This window comes from Tetrao urogallus (genome assembly GCF_951394365.1).
Source record: "Tetrao urogallus genome assembly, chromosome: 11".
NCBI lineage: Eukaryota > Metazoa > Chordata > Aves > Galliformes > Phasianidae > Tetrao > Tetrao urogallus.
Window position 1 is genome coordinate 8,729,359 of NC_136824.1, and position 19,265 is coordinate 8,748,623.

Here is a 19,265-nt window from a genome sequence, read left to right on the forward strand (position 1 = left end):
TAAACACATTTGTTCAAGCAAGTAAGTCCAAAACCACTTTATAGGTTATTAATGTTAAAAGTCAAAATATTTATTCTTTTCATTATAATAGGTAGGACCTAGAAAAATTTGATTTATATTAATAAGAAAACAATTATCAGAAAGCACTTTAGATGAACATATTTTCTAGACATAGTTCGCTGAAGACTGGTCTACCAAAACACAGAAACCAGAAGCCAATTTATTCAGCTTACTTCGGGTTTCCAGCAACACACATTTCATTCATGCAGCCTGGAGTACTGTCTCAGTTTAGGCTATCACAAAGAAGCTATGTGAGGCCTTCAGTTTTACCACTACGGGCAGGTGCCAATATACTGGAGAGAAACAGGTCCTAATTCTGCACTAATAAGCTGGAAGAAAGAATGGCTTCAGCAGCAGCAATCCCTAAAAAAATGCCATGACTTGCTGTTCAAAAATTGTTGAAACAATTACTTTGAAACAATGATGTTACTCAAAAAAAAACCCCTTCAAGATGCTGCAACGTACAGAATAAATATGCGCATAACAGATTCACTTTAAAGATGTCTTATGTTCAGCTCCTTAAAATATTTAAGTCTTGTTCACCATTTCGCTATACTGCAGCACTCTTCAGAAGGTCAAAGGAAAATGCCAAACAATGGCATGGATGCTAAAATAACTTCTTTTAAAAAAACAAACAAGTTTCATACTGGATAGAAATAGTGTACAACACGATCAACATTTTCAGGTCTATGGGTGACCATAAGCTTAGCAAGCAGGGAAAGGAGCTGCTCTTCTGTTTTGGAGTCAGTGTGTTTTTACTTAAAGAACGGGGCCAGAGATAAAACTGTGAAGCTGTGTGAATTGTTCCCTTAAGTGCTCTGATCTTGCTTTCTTTTTTTTTTTCAAATACTAACATGAGCATTGCTATCAAATCCAGAAACAAAGCCACAACACTGTCTGATAAAATCGTTTCTCAATTAATTTTCATTTGCATAAGCAAAATGAAAAGACAGTCTAGCTTTAAGTGTTCTAAACACAAAAGAGTTTGCTATAAAATCTTAGAAACAAGCAGGTAATACAAAGATGCATTAAGCTCAACTGGATATCAGTGCACGGAACACCAACAGAAAAAAATTAAGTTATAAAAGCCAATGCTTTATCACAAGTCAACTGTCAATCTTTACTGCAGAGCAAGCATGCTCTTCACTCACCCTCAAGGACACAGTTTATTGGCTTCAGCTTATCCATAATAAAGGACACAGTTTATTGGCTTCAGCTTATCCATAATAATGGATTTGTAATGAACCAGTGCATGTCCATGGCTATCACCATCTAACACGCATTCACTTAACTGGACTAATCTGCTTGTACATCTGAGTCCTAAACCACACTCATTAAAAACATATCCACGTATTAGAATGCCGTGTTTCCATTTCATTTTATGGCACAACTGATGAGATGATGCATGTTAATCACATCACTATAAACAATCATGCAGTAGTGGGCATTTTTTGTAAACAGCAATTTAGATTATGTTTTTCTCATTTAAAATTGATACACTTGCTTACAGTGTCAAGTATCATGCTTGCATGCATGACAGCAGAGTTTCACAACAAATAACTACATTTTTCACTATATCAACTTCTACGGAAAACTCCAGGAACAAATGTTAGGGTAAGCTTAGTGGTATTGCAAGGAGGCATTAGAGAGTCATTGCAAAAATCTACCAGAGAACAAAGAAAAACCTCTGACATTTTTCTCACCTTTTTCTACCTTCTGATTCAGTCAAATTTTATGTATCTAAAAATTCATGCATTAACTCAGAAAGCAAATTCTTGACAAAGGGTTGCGTTGTCTTACCTAGAACTTCTGCAGTAGCCATAATTTCACAGGTGTACATTGCTGCCATAAGCCTCTGTGGTTTTGCTTGCAAAGCGTAACGACAAGCTTCCTTCATGGTGGCAATCAGCTGTCCAGAGAAGGGACCATAACAATCCATAAGTAAAACTTCTCCCTTGTTTTTACTATTTTTTTCAAGTGACTTTGGAACACTTTGACTGCTCTGTTCATGTTCATTCTCACTGCAAATGTTAACAGTGCAATTGCTTGTTGGAGAAACAGTATCTTCACTTTCTTTATGTTCTACAGCACCACATTCCCCTGAATTCTGACTTTTAGTTGGAAGTGTCTCTCCAACCTTATTCATTTCCCATTTTTCCACTGTAAAACACACACCCATGAGGGGTTCTTCACACATGGGACCCGAAAGCGTAGCCAGCTGAAATCCACTTACTATGCTGTTGTCGAAGTCTCCATACTTACTTACTTCTTTCTCAGCATTTTCAAGGCACTGCCACACAGAATTTTTATAACCCTCAAATTTATGTAACAAAATATTAGGCCCACATTTCCGTGGTCCAAATGACCAGATATGATCAACCGCATTTCTCCACTTCCTTCCCTGCAGATTTTGCTCTAATTTTTGTTTGAATTCCTTTATCTTGTCCATAGTCTTCTGATCTATTTCATGAGCTTTTTTATCTTCATTCAGAGACGTGCTGAGTTGCTCCATAGTTCGAATCAAGTCGCTGTTTTCTTCAAGAAGTCGAGTTACCTCCTCAGGAAGTGGCAACGCTCTTACACTGAGAGTAGCTTGTTTATTTGGAGTAGACATTGTGACAAGCCCATCTGAATCGACCTGAATTCCTTCAGGAATTCTGTTCTGGTCCTCTTTTGTTTGGTGTATGACAGCAACTTTCTGCTGCTTTCCTATTTCTTCATTTACCATGTCGACTTTTGGAGGTCTTGTTATCGTTTCTCGAAATGGAATAATAGGTGCTGACACACTAATCTCTATCTTTGCAAACCTGTAAAATAGAGTTTTTTAATTAGCTTAAATTTTAAAATTACTTTTAAAACGAGGGGTTTTGGAAGATAGGGCAGTGGCCTTAACACACAACAGATGTTCATGAATAAATTGAACTGCAACACGGATTACCAGATAATGCACTTCAAACTATTCAAAATACCACGTACTTCAAAAAGGAAAGTAACAGTACAAAACAAAAGAAAGTACTGTTACTGAAAGTCACTGTATAAATCACTGGTTCACTCACATCTTGAAAACTACGTGCTGTTCTCCTTCCTCAAAACAGCTATAATAGAACTAGAAAAAATAAGGTATGAAAATACAAGTAGTCTTCAGATGTTTCAAGGATGTGATAGAAGCCTACAAAACCATGAGGGGCATAAGGAAGGCTAAGAGGGATTAGCTGATAACCAAACCACAGCAGGCCCTGAACTGTCCGTGAACTGAAGACAATGAAGGCCCAACAGAGTACCAGTAGGAGTTTTTACATCTGGCTGCTCTGTTTTCACTCTTTCCTAAACATCCAATTTAAGCCACTCTGTTGGACACATGGAGTTAGACAGACATTTGGTTTGAACTAGAACACCTGTTATTACAGTGAGTTGCTCTGAAAAAATGCAGCCCTGGGTAAACTGAAGAGTTTTTTGTAAAGAAGTATGGAACCATGCTAGAACCTTTTGGGTTATACTAGAGCTAATCTAAATAGCATTTCAAACCACAACCTTTCCTCTTCACAGTTTAGTAGTTTACTAAAGGATACCACTATCAGAACTCAAAAAGCTAGTAAATACACCTTGCCACTTTTCCTTTTGGGAGCTGGTATCCAAGTGAGAAAAGGCATCAGAAGCCATATGTCAAGTGAATCAGCAGTGGGAGTCCTGCCACTCTGTGCCTTCAGGTGTTTCTCGTTTCTGCTTATGACACTACAATCACAGTGTTCACGTGCTTTGTCCATTTGGGACATCACAAAATGATGACTCTTGACACCTTATAATTCTTTTAAAAATCAAGTGAAATGGCAATTCAGAAAAAAAAAAGTCAAAATCATGTTTACAAAAGAAAATGTTAGACAAGTAAATACATAGACTGCTACTAGCTGCTCAGTAACATCCTATGTCGTCATCATTTAATTATTCCAGTAATTTTTTTTTTCCAGAAGTTGGAATAATGCCAATAATAAGGATTTTACACACCCTGAGGAAAAATGCTGTGCAAATTGCAGCAGTACATCTGTTTTCAGAAACAATACAAATATATTGCACTAAGTCACAATAAAGATACTGTTAAAAACCTATTCTAAGTAATTTGGAAGTGATCCATTCCAACTTCCAGAAGAAGTAAGCATTGTCTGATACTAACCGAAATTGGCACAATCAAGAGCAAAGGAACAGGACTTTGGTCTTGCAACCTTCTGTCACATTACTTCCTAATTTTGGGGAGTTCTGTTGCCAGACCTGGTTCCTCTCACAATTTCTATTTTGTGTGACTTACATCATTACACTCTTCACCGGAATCCTGAAGCTACTGCCATTTATAATTTCCTTGAATATGGCTTTATAAAGGCAGTGAACTAGTTGCCTCTGCACATCTGCACACACTACAAAAAGGTACAGTTATGATCCAATGGTGAAAGCTGTTTCACCGTAACATAAATCAAAGATGGATGTATCTAACTGACAAAGGAATAGGAAACAGTTACTGAACAAAAATATTCCATCTCCCTGACCCTTCTAACCTTTCCTTTAGGTCATCCAAGCAACGCTGCAGATGAACTTCTCCTGCTGTCACTAGCACATGCTCTCCTGTCTCCTGGATCAAAACTTGGACGCATGGATCAGCTTGGTTTAAAAGCTTCATTCCTCTCACCAGCTGAGGCATATCACCTGGCAAAAGAAGGTATTATCAACAAAGAAATACCGAGGAAGGAATACTTGAAGACAAACATATTTAAGTTGAGGAAACAGTAATACTCATTTTGTTGGGAGTCTAAACACAAATGCATAGTTAATCTGAAAGTTTGTGAATAACTTTTAAGTTCTAAGGCGCTTCTACAGCAATTTTTTATTTCTATTCTGCACTTAAGCATTCTGAAAAGGAGGAATGGCTTTTCTTTAAGAGTTTACTGTAACCATACAGGTACCCATGAGACAACATGCGAGCCTCACCCCAAGACTATATGCAGTTTAACAGGAAACTGATCACTTCCAAGCTGAGCCTACAACAGCCTAATCTTGCTTGTCTTCTGATACTTCAAGCAGCACCTGACTTTTAGGAACTTTCACAGGTGTAGATAAAATTTTTGAGACTTCTGTATCTCTAACAAATCTGGCTCAAATAGATTCAGGAGTTACTGAAGGAAATAGTTGGTGATTAAAGAATGATACAGCTTTATCTCCTCAGTGAGAAAAAAAGGCTCTCTAGAATTACATGGTAATTCTAGAATTATACTCCTCAACAATTTTCAACTTAATATCACACTTACTAGAGCAAAAAACTTTAAATATTTTCTAAACTGCTTTATCAAATGAGGATATACAATATTTAACTGTATTTAACTATTAACCAAACATGAGACAAACATCTGCTAGACTCTCCTACTACTTTAGAAAAAAAGTAAAAACTGAACAAGAAGAAGCCTATGTAACTTTAATGTTAGAAAATTTTGGATCTGAATTGGAAGCTAGTTATTTTGTTTCTACTAACATCACAACAAAAAATGAAAACTGGACTGAAACATAGGCAGAGATATGCTACCCTGGTTTGGGTAGTGGGTAGGAATCAATTAGAAACCCAAAGTAGTAGAAATACTGTAAATCTGTGTCAAAGGCTTAATGATATAGCACAGAATGGCAACAGAAGTGAAGAACACAAAGATCACACACTTTACTTACCTTCACAGTAAAGGAATACTGAATTGTGAGCATCATTCAGTATCCTACTTGTGATATAGCTAAGTGACCACAAAATGTGCAGCAAGATCTTCTGTAGCTCACCCCTTACTGAGACATGGGCAAACCAGCTAGAAGAATTCACTAGGACAATGAAATACATCCATCTAGATTTATTTGATTTGTATTGGACCTATCACTAATGTTAGCATTAGAACATACAGTAGCTCAATCAGTGAGAGTGGGAAGCTGAGTTGCTGTCACACTGAATTCTCCTTTCAAACTTACTTGGATGTTTTGGTTCAACAGCTACCCGCACAATCGGTGTAGCTTCAAAGTTGAGAGGTGTAAAAGGCGGGCAAGCTGGTGATGTTGACAAAGTTGCAGACTTTAGCACAAAATCTTGCAGGCCTCCTATTCCTAAAAGAAATTGGAGAGGAAAAAAGAGAACAGAAAAGAAAGTGTCAAATGAAAAGAGTCCAAACACACAATCTTTAAAAAAAAAAAAAAAAAAAAAAAAAAAAAGCTGAAGTTATTCCAATCACAAAACCAGAATTAAAAACTCCTCATTGTTCTTATAAACTATTTAACTATTTGTTAAAATGTGTGCAGTAATTTTTCCTGCACTATTCTTCCATAAAAAACAAACATTTCAGTACATCTAATGATGTACAAATTCAATACACATGTAATTTAATATGAAAAAATGGAACCTTTAGTTCATATTCTGTATCTGATTAAAATTTAAAGTTGTATTTGGAAAATGCAGGGACGGATCTGTGCTCTCTCCTCCTCACTCTCTCCTAATGCCAGAGCAGGGATAAGGAGAGAAGCTCTTAGCCTCAGCCCTCCATTATCACCCTAATACTGTTCCAGGTTCTTTTTTGGCTTTGTCTTATTTATTTGAGAACAGAAACAAAGAGAGTCAGCTTCCACCCTATGAGATCATGAAGGAGTTTAAATTCTGAAGAGCCTGTCTGGTGCAGAGTTATCATCTGCAGAATCAGACTGTTTCTAGAGCTCTGAAGGCCAAGTGTCTGCCCAGCAGGGAATGCCAAAATCTGAAAAGACGCTATTTAAGAAAACTTGCCTCAAAAATAACTGGAAGCAGAACAACATTCAAGGGCTTTAAATGCAGGATAGCAGATGCTACAGTGAAAATAAATCCATATAAACTCTGTGTTGCACCTGACCTCTGACCAGCATGTATTTCCTTTTTTCACTTATTCAACATGTGGTTTAAATGAAAAACAAATGCTGGATCATCATCATCACCAGGGACTGAGTAAAGGGATGGTCAGTTTTATTCTGATCTTCTGCAGCTGGTAAAAAGAAAATGATTTAAAAGGGAGGCAAACAGCTTCTTTTCACAATGCAGTGTGAACCAGAACAATCACGTTATCAAAGCTTGCATCAGAGAGACTCAGCCTTTTCTTGACAGACACAGCACTCTCACTACCAAGAAGAAAATCTAAAACTCTCTGCTCTTGTTTTGCATTTGAAGGCAAAAGTACAAAATTTATACCTGTGTCTGGCAGTAGTAATACACTAAAATAAAAAAAAGATCTGTTTCAATGTAAATCTGTTTGATTTACAGCCTGAGTATTTTGATTGCTTAATTGCATGTCCTAGCAGAGAGCAGCGTTCAGACCCTGGTAATCCATTTATTTTAATAAAACTATTGGTAATGAATGTTTGCAAAATAAAAAAAAATAAAAAATAAAAAAGACAAAAAAACAACACGCCCAAAGATACAAACTTCTTGGACAATTCTTGCATTACATAATTAAAAGCAAATGCTAACATTTCTGAATAATACTACAAGAAAATGTAACATAACTAATTCCAATGTACCACATGACAATAAAAGCATCCTACTATTATGCTGCTGCATCAATCTTACCACTGATCCCATTGAAACATTCTACTTCATATTTAGCTTAGGATATTAATGTTAACTGGTTGAATGGATTTAAAAAAGCCACTCCAAAATTATGCTTGTATATTTGCCTCCACTTTTAAGATTTTGATGTGTTCAGCCCTCCTTTGTACATTTATTTTCAAAAAGAAAGGAACCATAGAGAACAAAAATCTGCTTATGCAAGAAAGATGACAAAAGCAACTGCTCTTATGTTTTAGGTGAGACAAGAATGAAAGCAGAAATACAGTGCTGCAAGTATTTTTGAGTAGTTATATCTCAAAGAGCAACCTAGTCCACTGTGCTCTGTCACAACTAAATAAAGATGCCATTAGGTAGTTTGTTGCACATTGGTTTTATTTATTTTATTAAGATAAGGTGGAGTTAAATTATCATGGGAAGCTTTTAAATCTGAGAATTAACATGATCAGGAAACTGCTCCTTTTTATTAACTCTGCCTTGTGACAAATCATGTAAATTCTGTACGAGAGTAAATGCTGAAGTCTGACTCTTCTGAGGAGTGTTTAAACTTCAAGACACAACAGCTTGTTGTACATGAACTCCTTACCAGAAATATCATATATTTCATTACATACTGTGCAACAGCCTTCACTTTGCAGAACAGTCAAAGTACCTCTACAGATTCTGCAACGGATGGCAACAAGCCTCACCTACTAAACGGGTTAGTACTGTATATGTCTTTGTCCTTTTACTAGAAGATAAAAACAACATGGTAAAATCAGATAATATCATAACAGGACAAGGGGAAATGGTTTTAAACTGGAAGAGGGCAGATTTAGACTAGATATTAGACAGAAAAATTTTCCTGTGAGAGTAGTGAGACACTGCAACAGGCTGCCCAGCAAGGCTGTGGATGCCCTCTCTGTGGAAGCACTCAAGGCCAGGCTGGATGGAGCTGTGAGCAACCTGGTCTATGATTCTATGATTGAAATCAAATTTTAAGACAAGACTCCATGCATTTTTTGCTTCTGTGCCTCGCTAGTAACCACTACATTTTCAATGCTAATTTGGCATCCTTGAAAGGTAAAGCACACTTTACCCGTTGAGTTCAGCTATTAGGATCCATAACAGATAAAGATTGATGTAATTAGTTTCTTTTGATGTCAAAAGACTTAGCATTTGATGTTCTTTCCAGACACAAAAAATGAAGCAGAAAACACCACGTACAACTTTTTCAATCAGATAAGGAAACAATTCACTTTGCAGTGTCAAAATCAAACAAAGAAGAATGAAAGCTGTTTAAATGTTGACTTCTGCCACATTGTTACTGGCCTCAACACATCAGTTCAGTGGATCTCTATCTTCTCCCACTGATGATATCACCACTTAAGAATCCTTGGCTGCACAGGAATGGAGACATGTCAAGCTTTGACAGTGTAAGGAACTAAGAAATGCCAAGAGCTCATGTTAATCTTCCCAGTAAGGCTCTGTCTCCACCGAAATACAGTTTCTTATCAACACAGTTTATTTGAAAAGATTAGAACTTTACAATATGTAAAGCCTCCTGGTTTAAGCACTCCTGGCACTGCACTATGCATTAGTGAAGAAAGGCCATGCGGGCCCATTCATCGTTTGTGTAAAAGGAGGCGTGATGTAAGCTTTGGACATCTACACAATATAAAATCTTAAAATCAGTGTGTCCTTTTTTTTTTTTTTTCCCCCAAAGGGAGTTTACAAATACTAAGACCTTTACAATTTTCTTTGGACTGTAACATAAATACCCTTTTCATCCTGCTGAGAGATCTTTTAAAAGAATTTTTTTTTCGTTAAAGATATTTTAAAACACACAGTAGGAAATAAAATTCACAAATCCACCTTAAAAATGTAATTTGCTCTTAGACATTTCCTGCTTTTCCTCAAGATAAACAGGCTAAAAGCCAACAAAGACAAACAGAAGGGTAAGATACAGTTGCCAAATATTAAAAAATTCATTAAGAAATTAATGGCAATAACTCCATAGCAATCATCATTCTCACTCAGACCTATCTAGAGAATTTGCTGTTGCCCATTGTCTAACAAAAAAAAGAAGTGGATTTTTGCAAGTAGGAACTGATGTCTGTAGGAGTAGACTCAAATATAATAGCAAGTCTTTTTATTTTCAAGATACCTCAAAATGTTTTACAGATTACTAGGATTAAATGACAGCAACTCTGGGGACTTTGGACAAGTAAGTAGCTACTATGGCTTAAGAATGCTTCGTATTATACATTTATTGTATGAGATTTTAAAGCATGTTTCCATTGAGTCTCATGGGCACTGCACAGAAACATCTGAGGGCAGAACTTGACCTTTCTATATTAGAAACTGTTTCAGGAAGAGAAGGGAATGTAAATCAAGACACAGACCACATTCTAGTTGAGTTTTCATCAACTTTGCCATAATACAGACCACATGTTAGCACAGATTGCTCGTGAGCCTCCTCATCTCATCTGTGTACTTATCCCTCAATCGTTCCTATTTGCTTCTGAAGCAAGTGAAATTGCTTGTAAAATAGAATATTGTACAATATCTGCATGACTTTATCTGCTCTCAGTACTTCGTTTTACAAAAAAGCTAATTCAACACGTTTTTTTTTTTTCATTTCATTTCCTCTTTCCCTGCTTTTCTTAAGAATTTCTAATGGTCACTACTATCCAACAGACTTTAGAAGCCTTCATCCTAGTTTCTTCTTAAGTTTCAAAGAAACCTACCTAAAAATTCTACCTAAATGCTAGAGATTGCCAACCAGACACCTCAATTCAGTTCCTCAATACAAGGGAGTTAAGTTGAAATTTCATTGTAGAACTTTTCCAGTAGGATCACAATTTGGGGGTAAATTGAGTGTTAGCTTTCTGATCAGATGAAAGTAAACCCACATTATAAAGAAATTAATTCCCCAATGGACACAGTTACATGATAGAACATTAGATGCAATAAGCAACTTTTGATGGAAGAATCACCTCAATGCTTTACTACTGCATCACTGAGCAGCAACAAAAGATAGCATGGCAAACCACTGAGTTCTTCTAGAAAAAAGTTTATGGAACAAATCTTTGCATCTGCTTTTACAAGACAACACAAGGAAAGCAATAGTGTGACCTAAAACACAATCCACTAAGATTTCCCATTGCAAGATTACAGCTTCAAAGAGGATTGCAAACATATATAATTAGTAAACAACTATCATTTATCTTGTGCTGAAATCCTTAAGAAAATATACTATATAGTTGATGATACATTTAGACTGCATGATAACATACAACAGTTCCAAACTGCTGATTGAGCTGACAACTGTAATTAGGATATTTCCTACACTTTCCTGAGGCTAAAATAAAAACATTTTAAAGGAAACTATAGAACAAATAATAAAAAAAGAATCACACACAACCCTTTATATTAAACAGTAAAATATTACATATGATGAGATGGATGTAGAGGAGGCCCACCTACAGCCAGTCTTCATCTAGAGTTGGGAATTTCATTGCTAAAGTACAAATGTACCTTAAAATAAACAGAATGAAACAAAACTCAGTTCACTTTATGAACCTGATTTCTGCTTTTACAAATAGGTATAGCCAGCATTAAATATTCATTTCCTTAAGTTGCTCAATGAGACAAATAAATAGAGAAGATCAAAGTATTTCAGATAATGATAGTTTTGTTATGCTCCAGGATTACTTGCTTTGGCAAGTCATACTAACTTTTGGAACTCAGAACTAAAGGGAACGATGTTGTTTTTTAAATATTTATGGCTCAACATAACCATAGAAGTATGGAAACTTAGAAAATCCATGCTTACATCTGTAACTCTGCTACATTTCTCTTTGATTACTATGAAAACAATGCACTTATTTGCTGGCTTGTGACTTCAACAGAAATAAAAATGAAGCAAGAAAATCTTTACTCCCATTTAAGTTACTTTAATCTTTCAATCATAAAGCGCTTTTGATATAGGCACTGAACAGTGTGACTTCATAAAAGTGTCAGTTGTTCTACTCGGGAGAACAGATGTTTGGCCCAAGCCCATGCACTCTAATTCCTTTACATATAGTAGCTCAACTTAATGTAACAAGCAGGAATACCAAACAACAATAAATATGTGGACAGACTGTTGTACAGAGCGACAACATAGGCATTGGAACTAACTTCAGTTACCCTGTACATCAAATTAATACTTCCATTACTGCATGTGGAAAGCATTTAGCACCATACAAGAAGTCTTCAACCAAGTTTTACATTCATAATTACTTTGAATAGATGATTTTAATTTGACTTGACAGCAACTCGTCTGAATTTACTTAATTTATTTTTAATGACTACCAGAAGTTTAGGTGCAGTTCAACACAGATGTCATCCCAAGCAAATGGAATTTAAAAAAGGTTGTTTCAACATATTTACTTTGATAATCTAGAAACCTTTTTAAAGTATTGTTTTGATGTGGTTTTAGTTAGCAGTAATAAATGTGTTTTAGTAAATAAACTCAAATTGCATATTGTACTGGAAAACAGAGCAGCTCAACTCATATGGAACATCTATGTAAAGGAAAACATTTTGCCCAGCCATCCTCTAAGGAAAAAGAAAAGCTGCCAGAAAACAGAGCATTAATTAAACTCTCTGAAGCACATACACAGACTGCGGAGATGAGAAATTGGTTACTAGTGTCACTCCCGATATTCCTAGAAACCTTTCCTACTTTTGTCATGCAGATAAACACACACACATCCTGATGATTTCCACTGGTGTAGTGTGAGAAATATTTCAAATAAAACAAAATAAAAAAAGAATCTTTAATTTGTAACTCCTATACCTAAACCCTCCAAAACTCTAGCTATAATGCCGATATCTGCCTAGCAGAAAACAGAAAAAGATGGGGCTAATTACTCTTCATAACACCAGCTAGTACATAATTAAAATTTTGTAATATATTTTACCCATGGAAAAAAGATCAAGAAAAATAAAGAAAAAGTTGAAGTATTTGGTTTTTTTTTTTTTTTTTTTTTGTTAGGCTTGATATTAATTTCTAATTAAGTTTGCAAAAGGAACATACACTAAAAGATACAAAGTACCAGAAGGACAAGAAAAGTCTATGCTGCAGAAGTCCCCAGCAAAGATATAGTTTACATTGGTTATATTCTGGAAATAAAAAAACAAATCAAAATATTTTATATAGTAAACATCTGATTCATTCTGATTTATTCTAAAATCAGATGAGTTACAGCGTAGTCTAAAACCAAACTGACCCTTAAGAAAATGCCCTTTTATTTTTTATACAGTTGTAACAGCGCATCCTGAAAACCAGAGGACTTCATGTGTATATTGTTCTCTTACACTGTAGATTCTAAGATGTAAGATGTTACTAGATGTTACCTCCCAAAATCAATTATAAATGGTGTCAAAATTAATGAGGCCTTCAGGCACTGATCTTGCAAAGAATTCATTGTAATCTTAGCTGTCTTGGAGGTTTTGACGTGTCTGTCTAGAAAAGGAGATATGAACATATTGGTACAACTGCTGCACTACACAGACAAGGTAAGTGGGGAATTTAAAAACTACTACAATACCAGTTAGAAAAGATAACGGTAACTTTAAAAGCTTATTAATTTCACTTTGTTTCGTGCTGGATTTTAGAATTTGTTTAGTTGCAGGATCCCAACATATTCGATTCACACCTCAACCATTAAAAAAATAATCTGATATCTTTACCATTCAGTATATTCAGTAAATGCAAAGATATGACATCACAACTAGAAGCAGCGAACTAATTACCAAATGTGTTTAATATCCTATGGGAAATGTTCTACCCAATCACTGACCATTTATCCTGTTAACTTGTAAGACATGCAGGTAACTACTTAAAATTAAGTTTTCCTAGATCTAACCCAATGCCTTATTTTCTCCATTACAGGCAATCCCCACACACATCCCACTACATTTGACTATAAATGATTCCTGTTTATTTTGTTGCCTTGGGAAATATGGCTTGAAGTGTTGCAAAGTACCATGAAAGATAGATAATTTCAATCTTCATTATACAGAAGCTGATGTTTATTTTAATTACAATAATTGCCAAGATGATAAAGGATAATATAAAATGTCTTGAAGCTAAAAGAAACCTTTAAATATCTGATCACCACTTACATGAAAAAAAAATTCTGGGGAATATTTAATTAGAATAAAATTTTAACAAAGGAAAGTACCTTCCTAGAACCTTGGATAACAACTATTTGACACAGTAAGTGTAGAAATAAATGGCATGTGATGAACAGGGAGTGCCTTTGACACACTTGTTATATTAACAACTTCTAAGTTAATGATATTAAGTTATTTGTAACTAATTTCAGTTTAATAGCAAACCAAATTCAGAAATAAACTGAAATGCATTTAGATGCAAAAAAAAAAAAAAAAAAGTTATTTCTGCAAAACAGCCCATGACTGGGACATAAATACTCATTCACACTGAAAAAAGATGCGCTTGAAACACCATCTCATAATGTAGCTGGAGTAGTGACAAAATTTTTAGTGAACAGTAAAGGTGGGATTTCAGAAAGTTAATTAAAAATACACAAATTAATAGTTAACACTGCCATTCTCCCCTCCAATACCTCATTACTTCAGTTACCATATTGCTATTGAAATTCATAGTCCATGTAACTTCGGCTTCCTAACATATTTGCTTTTATTAACTTTAAGCTGAGAGAAAATGGGAAAAAATATACAGAAGAGATCATTTCTAAGATATGAGAATTCTTAATGACAGTGCAGAAGACCACATAATTGAATGGAGTTTTAAAATGCTCCTCTATTTCAAAATAGAGAAATTAAATACAACTAATCTTGACTGTTAGTGCTGCTTACAAAAGGTTCACCACTGAGGCTTAATTTTACTTACAACTCATCAGTCTACATGCAGTGACAAAATCCAGTGTTCTCCTCAACTGTTAAAGGCATGAGCAGAATAGAGCCTTATTTTTTCTGCCCATTAATGTAGTATGTGGAGCCAACTACTTATCAAAGAATCATAGCATCATTAAGATTGGAAAAGACCACTAAGATCATCTAGTCCAATCATCAACTCACTGGACCATGCCCACTAACCACATTCCTCAGTGCCACCTCCAGCCTCTTCCTGAACACCTCCAGGGACAGTGACTGTGACACCACCCTGCGCAGCCTGTGCCAATACCTCACCACTCTTCTGGAGAAGAAATGTTTCCTAATATCCAACCTGAACCTTCCCAGTGCAACTTAAAGACACTGCGGTCCAGAGACGGGTAAGTTTCTTTCCATGTTTCACTGTCACCCCCTCAAGGCAGAGTAAAGCACAGAACTTCAGATACTTTTATGAACAAAAGAAATGAGGCTATTTGCCACTGCTAGGCAACAGCTTTAAATGCTTAAGAGTTCTGGTGTATGGCTTTCGTTTCCACTGAAAACTTGTTGATTACATAAGCGACTTTCTTCAGTTGAGAAGCACTGTTTCCAACGCAGTATGTCATGCATTGTGATGGGATGCGCATACAGAAGAATCCGTTTAACATGTTTTTAGTCTCTCTTCCAAAGAAAATGCAACTGCTGTAATCACATATTCTCCCTTCTACGACTTTTAAACATGCTGTCAACTTCCACTAAGTTTAACCATGACTGAGAGGAGAGGGTTCAGATATAATTAAGATTCCACAAGTTATGTAAGAACCAACGGCTAACTACTGAAGGGAGACCAAAATCGGTAAACTCACACAAACAAAAAAAAGGGCAGGCAAAGCACAATGATTACATACCCTGCTTGGAAGCAGCTGCTGGCGAGCAGCATGCACATCCTGGCTGGCCCACTGGGATATACACAACTGAAGCATGGGAGCAGCTTAGAAGGAAGCTGAGCATCTTAAGGACAGCAGTTCTCAGGAAAATCCAGGCTTTGTTAAGGTCACTGCTCAGACAGCTTGCTTCTCGAGCATACCACAAAACAACTATCCTTTTGTAGAAAAGCCCTAACAGCCAAAACCACCAGGATTTCATACATTTTAGATCCTGTTTTATATGCTTCTCAAGATAGAGCACTTTGCATCAATGAATCATGTAGACTGTCGCTGGAACTCATCAGATGTGCTCTCAACTTCCTTGTCCTCAACAGCTCCAGCAGACTAGAGAACAGGGAACCAGTTTGACTGCCATTGCTGATATTTTGAAGACAGTAACTGATGTAACAAGAAGAACCAGTAGGTTTACATTTCCACTCAGATTAATGGGTTCACAGTCACACAATGGTTAACCAAAAACTTAAACATTGCATAAAACAGTATTTGTACAATTTTTATCATACGACACTACCAAAGCAACCAGGATTTAGCCAAATACTTATTCCTTAATAACATATTTCAGAAGTACAATTAGTCACTGAAATTGGACTTCTATCAGAGTTTGCAATGATGATAATTCAGCCAGCAAAGCTTAAAATAATAGGAACAAATAAACTGACTTATTCTCAGTGCACTAACTTAATCATACATCTAATTACACATTCTGAGTGCGGGTTTTCTTTTTTCCTCCAGAAGTACACTGCCTTGGTTCTGGCCAACCTACACTGAAGACGTGTGTCTCAGCTCCTTAAGGAAAAGCTCTCAGGTCTCAGCTGGGGCCCTTATCTTCTTTACTATTTTTTCTAATGAAATCTTACAGTCTTTGTGTAGACAAACGCAGAGAGATGGCAATACAAAACATTCACTATTTAATTAAATGAATTACCTACCAAGTATATATGCCTTAAGAATGGCTGCCAAAAACGAAGCCCTGCTAGAGCCCACGCCAGTTATGACAGGAGTGCTGTCTTAGAAAAATTGAACCACTGATTTTTCAGATGAGCAGACTGATTTTTGCCCAAGTACATAGCACGCCTCACTGAAGGAAATAATAGATTAGGGAACAAGAAGAGTTAGAAAAGAACCAAATTTCTTTTAGTCAGTTTTAACGGTGCAGAAAAGTACTTAAATTTAGTTTTATGCCAATACCAAAATTTCAAAATACTGTCAAGACACAGCTGTTCTGTATCTTAAGACAAAAACTCAAAAGCTTTAATCTCTTAAACATTACTCTTGGCTACTATAAGTGGAATAGAACATTTTTTCTAAAAGCAAATTCTTAGAAATGCCATTTCTGAGACCCATAAGGTGCACAAGAAGTCTCCTCTATGCTTACTGTTCTCATTTCCTGCAGTTTTTAAGACATTACCAGGCAAGTAAAAACAGCACTGAAAATCACACAGCTCAGCTTGCAACCTCTGCAGAGGAATATCTGTAGCAAATATACATTTTCCAGTTATTTACTGAATGATAAACAGTGATTGCACAATCTAAACCTTGAGTCTCAACTACCCCTGTAGCACTTGCTAAGCAGCGCTCCGCAGTTTGACTTCGGTTGATACTCCTAAATATAGCTCTGCCTTAACTCCCCCCCACAGTTCACAAGCCAGACAAAGCCAACTTTATGACTCACACCCTGATACAGGCCAAACAAGCCTCACAACACTTCTGCAATTTAACAAGAAGCATGAAAAAACATCAAAATCTCAGAAAATATTTAGAAAATAACTCCCTGAAACAGCCTTTATTAACAGTCTCTTGACTTGTAACCCTCCCATTTTTGGAACAGATGATTTCTATTTTCCATGCGCAGTGGGGCTGTGTGCAGAATTAATTCCAAACTGGTCTTCTTCACTCACACTCCCATGCCCTCACTGTAACCTCCTCCTGCTTCTCCCGACTCCTTGAAGAAATTCTGGTAGCGGCAGACAATGGAAGGAAAAGAAATATACAGAGTAATGAAAGACTTTTGTGGCTAGCTCAAATGCAGAAGTAGAGGCATTTCACAACCACAGATGGTATTTATTGCAAGAATGCTGTATGCTATGAGCACTGGGTCTATTACACAATAAGATAAACACTTTTTCACATGCGGGTATGAAAGCACAAACACTGCTTCTCACTCCATTACACAGGAGGCCCAACTAAGATTAGGAAGTGTTCTAGCAAGACTGTAAAACGTATTCAAATAAATTGCCCTCGTGGATTAGTGGTTTATATTGCACAAACAATGCCGGCTGGGAAAAGGGCTTTTGAATTTGCTTAGGATGTCACTAACTACAATATTCTCAGAAGCAACAATATTTTGTATTATTAATATGATTATCAAGGCAGGCTGGTTGTGTTATTTAAGAACGTGTTGGGAAAAACTCGTTGTTCTAATTGAGACTGTAAAAAAAATAAAGCAGCAGCACTGCAAATGAGGGCTGGCAAGAGCTAAACTACATTAGGAACCAACATCCACACACATTTCAAATAACTCCATGATTTAAAAACTGGTAACTTCATAGGCTTATGTAAATTCTTACACCCTCCAATTCCAAACTCTGATAGAAGCTTGGGCCAAAAGACACCTATGAGACATCAGTCCGATTGAATTTCTGTTCAGCTACTTGCTACAAAATATGCTAAAGGACAGCATGCTTGATGCTGTGACTTGCTACGTTCTTCAACTACTTTTGCTATGAAGCCAAAAAGTTCAACTCATCTGGCAATACCTAAGCTTCATCTGACCAGAAGAGCTGTAGTAACAGCCAGCTGAAAGTACATGTTTTTCAAACATCACTATGTGATGCAAGTACACCATCACACAAAATGTACTTCCTACAAATAACATTGGAGAACTAAAACCTGTTTAAGAACAGAACATTTTTCTGCTTATTAAATACAGATATCCCTCAACAGATTTGATGTATGGTGTCTTCTAAAAATTTGAATTGCTATGCATGGATTTACATGTATTTTCAAACATATTTGCACAGATCCACTGACATCAGTGTCACAATACCACACAAATATTGTTATACAAAATAGTTCTTTTTTTTTTTTAAATCATCACACTGAAGTGTTGTTCAGTGTCTGATTTACTGATTTACTATCATCACTGAACAACACTTCAGTGTCATTAATTAGCATTGACTACAACAACTCAATCCTAAATTTTTTTTTAATACATAAATAAAAAAAAATATGTAATTTTTTTTTAATATGGAAAAAGGGCAGATATCTGCAGAATAGCTGTGTATTTATAAATGTATACACATACACAACAGTTTTTCCTCAGAAAACTGAAATTCTTCAGGTGCAACAATGTGTGTTACCTACGTACCTCAGGGTGACATTTACACTAAAATGAGAACAGTTAATTTTTTGAGCTCAGTGTGCTAAAATCATCGTGCTTAAATCAGTGGCAGAGATGAAAATTTTTCTGTGCAAAGCATATGTGAAGTTAATGCTTCTTTTCTGGATTGGTTTTCCACCCATTAGTGCTCTGTGGAAGTTTGCAGTCAGAAATACTTAGAGGGACAATAGCTCCCCAACAGCAATTGAAATGTTCTTTTTGTATATGTGAGTAACAAATTTCAAACCTGACTCAAGAGTCACACGCATCCACTGGGACAGAAGAACTGTTAATACTTTGGCAGTCAAATCACACAGCACAGCTTCACATCTCTTGGCCATTTACTTTGGTGCTTTGCTGTCCTAATTCATTCCTGAACTGATGCTTCCCAGTT

At 36.1% G+C, this 19,265-nt stretch overlaps 1 protein-coding gene across 1 annotated transcript in view; it reads right to left on the reverse strand.

Moving 5' to 3' along the window:
* The window catches only part of EFL1 (elongation factor like GTPase 1), a gene marked incomplete at both ends in the record, with an annotated part of 54,409 nt that overhangs the window by 10,785 nt on the left and 24,359 nt on the right, over positions 1-19,265 (reverse strand). The window contains 3 exons of the mRNA XM_079540984.1: positions 1,861-2,867; positions 4,605-4,752; positions 6,046-6,177. Coding sequence (XP_079397110.1) covers positions 1,861-2,867; positions 4,605-4,752; positions 6,046-6,177 — 1,287 coding nt within the window. The remainder of the gene's footprint in view (positions 1-1,860; positions 2,868-4,604; positions 4,753-6,045; positions 6,178-19,265) is intronic.